Source organism: Mercenaria mercenaria, chromosome 18, assembly GCF_021730395.1.
Source record: "Mercenaria mercenaria strain notata chromosome 18, MADL_Memer_1, whole genome shotgun sequence".
NCBI lineage: Eukaryota > Metazoa > Mollusca > Bivalvia > Venerida > Veneridae > Mercenaria > Mercenaria mercenaria.
In genome coordinates, this window is record NC_069378.1 from 40,349,002 (window position 1) to 40,358,043 (window position 9,042).

At 36.0% G+C, this 9,042-nt stretch overlaps 1 protein-coding gene across 1 annotated transcript; it reads right to left on the minus strand.

The window, feature by feature from the left end:
* Positions 1–7,257: 7,257 nt before the first annotated feature.
* LOC123538137 (heat shock 70 kDa protein 12A-like) lies at positions 7,258–9,042 on the minus strand. The gene has a single exon (XM_045322104.2). It carries the CDS (start codon positions 9,040–9,042, stop codon positions 7,258–7,260), a length of 1,785 nt encoding a protein of 594 aa, XP_045178039.2.

Sequence of the window (9,042 nt, forward strand, 5' to 3'; positions counted from 1 at the left end):
TATTATTATTATTATTATTATTACTGCTAATTCAATTTACTGTCATTGTTACAATTTCTGATAACATCTATATGGAAAATATACCAGTAACTTATGATTGATGAGATGAATTATCACATCAGCTTGTTTTGTTACAATATATAATATGTTAGACGAAATACGTTACTAAATATGTAAATCTTATTTCATGTTTATATGATTGTCTCAGAACGAAATAACAACTGATACTACGCGCCTTGAATTGTCGTCTTTTCGCCGCGCATAATATTAATACCTATTGTTTATTATTATGTCGGCGGCGTTCATCCTCACTTTTTTACAAACGACATCCCTTCTGAAACCATTCGGTGGAAGTTTGTGCAACTTCGCTTGGATATTCCTTGGATGATTATCTACCAAAGTTGTTCAATGAATTCTATTTCATTGAGAACTCTGGTTGCCATTGCAATCAAAAGGGAAACTTAAAATGTCTTCTTTCCCAAACGTGCAAGGCCCAGAGCTTACATATTTGCCATGTGGCATTGTCTAATAGTCCTTTACCAAGGTGTTTCAAATAATGCTCATAAGACATAAATTAGCTCCGCCAGGGATTTAATTCTTATATTCTTAAATTCATATAGGAAAAACTTTGAGAATCTTCTGGGTTAAAACATAATGACACCCTCGGCGTAGATATTTGGCCTGTAGCATTTGGTAGTGGTCCGCTACCAAGTTTGATCCAAAACGAAGATCTGAGAATAACCCATTCACATTCGTCTTTTGTATATTTGGGATTTCCAATATTGCTATTTTTATTTTCGCAAATCTATTTTTATTTCAACTAATTAGACGACTTGTTCGAATGTCAACGAGTAAGAAAAATTGCAGTCAATCCTGGGCTCGAATCCGGGACCACTCACTTACAAAGCAAGTGGCCTACCGACTGATCTAACCGGCTATCTGACAAATACGACATAAGAATTGTAAATATCAAAAATCAAGGCTAACTATAGATTTGCAAAATGTTGTAAGTTAAGCTCTGATTGGCTAGCGAAAGGGTCGTCAGAACGAGGCTATCAATAGCTCGTTCTCAGATCCTAAGCGTAGCGTAATAGGAGATGTGCTTTAGTCAGATTGTCAAATAAGGCATCTGGTGTGTTTCCTGGCTGCAAATATCGTTTTTCTTTTAATTCAAAATACAAGTTAATGATGCTGGAAAACTGGGACTGACTCAAACAGTATTGAAACTATAATTATGTTTACTCTCATTTGGTTTCAAATAGCAATCTAATATATTTATCTGGCTTTCAAAGCATACAACAGGAACAGTAAAATAAAGCAATAAATTAAAAGTTTCATGTAACATGCCTGAGCATTTTTTCAATTTCACAATGTACAAAATTATAGTTTCATGTAACATGCCTGAGCAGTATTTCAATTTCACAATGTACAAAGTTACAGTTTCATGTAGCATGCCTGAGCAGTATTTCAATTTCATAATGTACAAAGTTACAGTTTCATGTAACATGCCTGAGTAGTATTTCAATTTCACAATGTACAAAGTTACAGTTTCATGTAACATGCCTGAGCATTACTGACTAATCAGGACATTCCAGTGTTCCAGCTAGTATTATAGAAAGTAATAACCTTTCAAGTTCACAGTGTACAAAGTTCCATGTTCATATGATTATCTAACAGCTTTATTTTTTTTCATATAGGAAGAAATTGCTGACACAAGACGTCTGTCCTTTTTGAAGATGTTGGCCATTACAGTTTACTCCCACAATTTAATTTTACTTTGGGTAGCATGTTGAGGGTTTGTGGTGTGAGTAGACATCGGTGATCAGTCTTAATTAGTTTCAGTGTTGAGAATACACGTTCTGCCTCTGCAGTGCTGAGAGGGAGTGTGAGTACAACTCCTACCAGATGAGCTACAAGTGGGTAGGAAGTGGACAGACCCTAGTCAAGATGTTGTTTTCCATGGAACAGCTCAGCCAGATGTCGCAGGCTCCTGTTCTAAGCAGGTGTGGTGGTCAGAAGCTCGGTGAACCTTCCACTGTGTCTGAAGGCCATCAGCACTCATCATGTACTTGTCTGCTAACAAGTCCATCTCAGTAATTCATTGACGGTCCTGCAGGTGACATAGGACAAGGGCTGACAATGCTTCCATAATATCACAGCCAGTGAATCTGCGGGTAATGTTTTCAGTTAGACTTGACAAAAAATCGATGGAGGTGATAGCATGATATGTCATATTCAGTCATGATTGAAGCTGCCTTGACTAACCACGTACCATTCTCTGTTTTTTTTTCTTTTCCAGGATGCGCAGAGTCTTGTTCACATTAGCATCGGCCATGCCAAGGTTTATTCCTTCGGTCTGGAAGAAGCAGCTAAGTGCAGGAAAATGTGGAAGGATGTATGCCAGTAAGAGAATGGTGTACTTATATAAGAAAAAAACTTAAAAAATATTCTTGTATAAAACCAAAAGGCCTAGAGCTGATATGTTTGGAATGTAGCATTGTGTAGATGTCTTCTACCAAGGTTGTTGAAATCATGTACCAATTTGAGACAAGTGAGCGATATAGAGCCATCATTGTCCGGTATTTCAAAGTCTGATAGTTTACTGTCATTTGTCCTTATACTCTCTTTAAGTTCAAATGCACCAACTTCTGGTAGCTCTACGTTTGTATGAAAAAGTTTTTATGAAGTGCAATGTCTTTTTCATTACATAAGATGTTCATTACTCACTTTACTTGCTCATAATGACAATGTACTAGTGTAACTTAGAAATATTGGTTAATAAATTTTTTCATACAGTACAATGCCGTGTTTTAATTATTATTATTTTATTATACCAGATTTATATAGCGCCCTTTTCATGATAAAACACGTTCAAAGGCGCTTTACAGCAACTGCAAGCCAAACAGGGCGCGAAATCATCCTCTACTAGTACAGACATAGAGCGATCTGATCAGAGGGACAGAGTGAGATAAAGCTCCCAGAACAGACAGACCTACTTTTGCTCCCCGACCTCAAATAAACTAAATGAAAATCATTCTCATAATTCAGGTATGATACAGCTATATAACGAGAAGACAGATGTGCAATTTAGGCCCTTTATGAATTTATTTGTTTTAACAACTTTGGCCCAGTAAAATTTTCATTGAGTTTATTTTGAGGTCGGGGAGCGAAAGTAGGTCACTAGGTTGTGGTGGGACTTTAGGGGCTACTTTATTGTGACCATTACGGCTGAATCAGTTTACAGTACTTTCGACGTTTATCATGGTTATATTTTATTATAATAAATTCTGACAGGATCCGATTTGTTTTCTTATTAAACAAAGGAGGCAAAAACTTTCGAATATTTATGCACTAATTCACTGCTTGTAGTCACAATTATTACGTCATAGCGTCAACGTAATAACGGCTCGCTGGAAAAGAAACCCTCACGAAACAGGCATATATTTGGTAGATGTCGTCATGAATGTACATAATAACCTTCATAACTAGTTAGAATCGGAAACAATATATCTCAAACAGTGACTTTCTCTTGAATAAAATCATTGTCTGTTGTTTGGATGCGTATTATTATATCACACTCGGGCTGTGTCCTCGTGATATTGTTCCTTCGCATCTGAACCCCAATGATTTTATTCAACGACAAACACTGTTTAACATGTGCTATTTCTTTAATGATAATTAAACATTTATCTTAATTTCAGTCAAACCCACTGGCACCTGACCAGAAAGAAAGAAAAAACAAAGTATATTTTATACCTTATCCCTTGGTATGGTCATGAATGGGAAAGTTCACTAACCCATTTCAATCGCTCACTCACAGTTCGTTTAGTATGTACTCAACACACTGTCCAAGTCACGCGGGGTTCGAGAGTTACTTAGATCAATGATTTCGAGGTAAGCGGTCTTAACCAATCGAATCGGCCACAAAAATGATCTCAAGGGTGAAAGTAGATGTCTGTATTATTTTTGTTTTAGTTTTAAGAATTGAAATAATATTTGTGATAATATTCAGGACATAATGTGAGAAAGAAACCCACACAACAATTGAACTAACACCATTTCTTTTGTCGTCTTACACTTGAATCAAATGATATTCTCATTTAAGCTTTATGTGTATTTCCGTTAAGAATGAATAAAAAAATCGGGCTGTCTTTTTTCTAAAGGAGACATGAAAGCACTAGAATGTTTAATTTCATTTTTATTGGTTATAATATGTTTCCGCTTGTCTATATTTAATTTCAACCTTCGTACGCCAACATGCAATTCCCTATTACCGACACACCGTTCAATAAAAACTAACATTTCCACATTTAATGGTGAACAAGTTAAATGTAAACCCAGTTAGAGTATACCCTATTCGGTGCGGCCTATCTATGTTTTACAAAAGGAAGTAATTTTTCGTTCTCAAATTATCTGGCTATTGATAAAGTTCATACTCGATCAATACATTCAATAGAGTAATTGAACAAAGTAGTAAATACTTGGCGTAATCAAATCTAACACTAACCTTCAATATGGCGTTTAATGTTTTATGATATTTTATGCGTTAAAATCTTAAAAGATTTGTATTTTGATAATGATCATATTTATAGAGAATATAAACCGATTCAGTTTAAGGAAAGGTTATTTAAAAGCCCAAAAAACAGATCAAACAGCTTACTACTACAAAAAGATAAACGCATGAAAAGGAGAGCAAAAAACTATCATCAATTTTTAAAAAAGGCAATTACAGTTCAAAGCTTAAAGAATGACGCTTACGCCCGTACTCAGATACATAATGTGTGTAGCAAATACTTCATTGCCTCTTGTGCATATACATATATATACCGACTTTACTGATTCTACTCGTAAATTTCATTTGCAGGTTGATCAATTACGCTTTTGGTATATTTACTTAAATTACTAGTTTACATTATATGTTTGGTAACGGTGTCACTTATGGCGGTTGAAAAGAGTGACACTTATGGGCGGCGGTTACCGCCAAAATTAGTAAACATACAATCTATTCATAAACAAGTCAGTCAGTGCAGTGCATTTCAACGCCGTCTAGTCTAAAACTCCATCCCGTCCAATAAATTTGCATTCAACGCATTGTATTTTGAAACCATTTAGCACAAAATTTCACCCCATCCATCTAAACATGGAACGATGCATTGAAAAACTTGTTGCGATGCACCGTACTATGAAATCATCCAACAAAACATGACACCATCCAACTCAAGGTGAAGCCATTTAACACAAAATGAGTACGTGCAGTGTAAAATGAAATGATTTATTACAATTTGACTCAATCTAATGCATATTGAAACTGCTTTGTGTAATTAAGAGCGGTGTATAATAACTTGATGCCATGCAGTCCAATGTGAAGACGTTTAACGCAACATGAGTTCGTGCAGTGTAAAATGAAACGATTCATTAAAGCTTGGCGTCGTCTAATGCATACTGAACCGTGTTGTGTGATTTGGAGCGGCGTATCAAAATTTGATGCCATGCAGCCAAATATGAAGCCGTTTAACGAAACACGAGTACGTGCATTGTAAAAGGTTAATAAGGCTATCAGTTCATAAGTTTGACCTGTTATAAATATAGATTCTGGATCAGTTTTACATAAGAATATCTTAAAATTTGTCCTAAAACCGACCTTGTGGTAAAATTCTAACATTTAATTTGACACCGTTCCTGCGATTTATCTGACTTATTTTCGTGAAACATCTTTCTTCTTAGTTTAAGCTTTGCCAGAAGTGTGCTTCGTGAAACAGACTCACTAATAGAAATAATAATGACAAAATTAACAAACACTAAAAATCTCCCGGAAGAGATAAAGTTAATACTTGTATGAAATCCAGGAAACTGACTGTCCAACTTCAATGAAATACTGTTTAGAAGCGGCATAAGATCTTCCGCCCCAACCCATCACCGAAAAAAACAAACAAACAAACAAACAAAAATTGACAAAACATTGCACAGTGAAGCACATGTAATTTAGACGTACTGTCTAAAAACAAAAACATGCTTACATTGATATTATATGATTAATAATTAACTCGGGAGATTTTTAGTGTTTGTTAATTTTGTCATTATTATTTCTATTACTGAGTCTTTTTCACGAAGCATACTTCTGACAAAGCTTGAACTAAGAAGAAAGATGTTTCACGAAAAATAAGTCAGATAAATCGCAGGTATAGTGTCAAATTAAATGTTAGAATTTTTAGGACAAATTTTAAGATATTCTTAGGTAAAACTGATCCAGAATCTATATTTATAACAGGGCAAACTTATGAACTGATAGTCTTATTAACCTTTTACAATGCATATACTCGTGTATCGTTAAATGGCTTCACATTTGGCTGCATGGCATCAAATTTTGATACGCCGCTCCAAATCACATAACACGGTTTCAGTATGCATTAGACGGCACCAAGCTTTAATGAATCGTTTCATTTTACACTACACGAACTCATGTTGCGTTAAACGTCTTCACATTGGACTGCATGGCATCAAGTTATTATACATCGCTCTTAACTACACAAAGCGGTTTCAATATGCATTAGACAGCGTCAAGTTGTAATAAATCATTTCATTTTACACTGCACGTACTCATGTTGTGTTAGACGGCTTCACATTGAGCTGCATGGTATCATGTTTTGTTGGATGATTTCATATTACGGTGCATCGCAACAAGTTTTTCAATGCATCGTTCCATGTTTAGATGGATGGAATGAAGTTTTGTGTTAAATGGTTTCAAAATACAATGCGTTGAATGCAAATTTATTGGACGGGATTGAGTTTTAGACTAGATGGCGTTGAAATGCACTGCACTGACTGACTTGTTTATGAATGGATTGTATATTTACTAATTTTGGCGGTAACCGCCGCCCATAGACACTAAAGATAGTAAATTAGTGTCTATTAGTGACTCTATAGAGACTGTTCAGTTCGAGGTAAGAAGCGGGTGTTAAATCTATAGTTTGGCCACATGACAAACACTTTAAAGACAATTTGATATAAAGACAATGTTTTGGGGAAGCGGTATTATTGAATGAAAACAAGGTAGATTGCAAACACTGAACAACAAGTATCATATAAATAAGAAATGAAGTATTGTTTGTCAGTCTTCTTAAACAACTGTTTTTTTTTGTTCTTTTTTGCATTTATCTGCTTATTTTTTTTTGATTTATAGAAATGATTAAACCTGTAATCCAAAGGGAGTAGACATACGATATCTAACTGGCCGACTTCAAATGTACGTAGGTAGTTCTATAGTGTTTTGTTTACTTCCAGAAAGTCAAGTCTGGTTTCATACTTTTCTCCCGTAGTAGCATTTTTTATTTGAATCTGCAGCTCAGTTTCACCCATTACTAGCTGACGCTCTATTCTAATACGTTCTGGCCAGCCCTTCGGTGGCGGTTTCATCACGATCTCAGCGATCCTCGAACATTCTTCCTCCTCTGTGCAATACCTTGGAGTTTTACGGTTTGACTTCCACAATTCGATAGTTATCGTGTTTTTTCTTGACGCCTGATCCTTTAAAAGCTCAATAGTGCTAGAAGGGAACATTTCATCATATTTTACTATCTGACCTTTCTTAATCTGTATATCGAAAAGACCATCACAGTATTCTTTTCCATCCTCTTTTTTCACTTTTAAGTCCTCTGGATCCGTTCCCCGTTGAAAAAGACGAACCTTTGAAAAGCCATAGGTATACCAGGCTCTTCGTTCAATGATATTTCTAGGTTTGTAGCCCATTAATACAGCTCCTTTCATCACTGCAAGGCGTGCGTCTTGTTCAAGAAGGATTCGTACATTCTTAATTTTGGCTTGGATTCTTTCTCTTAAGTATTGAGACTCGGCAAAGCCCCCGACGAGTAGCAACGTTTGAACTTCTCCACATTCTCCCAAAATCTCTTTGATTTTTGAAATAACCCCGTCTATGGAATGTTTAAAGAAGTCGGCCATAATGTCACCTTTGATTTCTAGTCTTTGGTCAACCCTTTTGTACGATAGTTTTCCTTTGTAACGTGAAGTCATTTGTGACAGTGTTTCTTCTAAAGTTTCATCTGTTTCAGTTTTTAAAATTTCTAGTAGAGCATTTTCTAGCTTTAGACTCACAGTTTGAACATCAGATGTGAAAGTCTTTTTCTTTGCTTCAAATTCCTTCATAAACTCGAAGGAAAGTGGCATATAATCATCTTGAAATATAGTCCACACTGGCCCACCGACTAGATTAATCATGAATTTGTAGAATTCTAAATCTACTTTGTTTCCACCAAAGTCTCCGCCGCTGGCTTTGTAAAGTTCTCGTAACTTTGCACGCTCGATTATTTCATGTGCACATATATCAGCTGTGCCCCCTCCTAGATCAGCTAGAATGTATTTATAACCTATCGGAAGTTCATCAATCGAAGCTGCTCCTGTAGCTACCATTAATCTTTCCCGACAATACATGGAAGCAGCCTCGGGTTCTAAAACCAGGCGTAATTTCTCTTCAGGAATTCCTGCACTTGTAGCAGCCTCGCGCATGAACTGACGACAGGAATCTGACCAAATTGCTGGAATTGATATCATCCATTGTATGTCATTTTCTTTTAAATCAGTTGTGTCCTCTCGCATGACAGAAACTGCAAGTGATTTCAGATATTCTATAACATATGAAAACACTTTTGCTGCAGAAAACTCTCTCTTACGAACGTCTTTTATCATAGTGTCGTGTGACAAATCAGTTGTATTGTGCAATTCCATTTTGAAGGTCTTGAAGAAACGATAATTCTGTTGTTCTTGTTTGGATAAATGTCCATAATTTCGGATAGCTCTGTATCCGAACGAATCAAAGGAACCATCAGGTTTTAAAAGTACCGTCGTTGGTTCCCGGTCTTCTACTAGTTTATTTTTATACTTCCCTGTATAGATCTGTGTTGGACTGCGCACCAGAGAGAAAGCATAACCCGTGTATGTTGTACCAAAATCTATAGCAACGACAACAAGTGGCTTTTCTTCCTCCTTCGTATCCCCTCTAATGTCTTCCTTGCTAACATTTCCCCCCAT

Excerpts from the sequence above, each read along its gene's own strand:
- LOC123538137 (XM_045322104.2), bottom strand. The coding sequence starts at position 9,042 with ATGGGGGGAAATGTTAGCAAGGAAGACATTAGAGGGGATACGAAGGAG.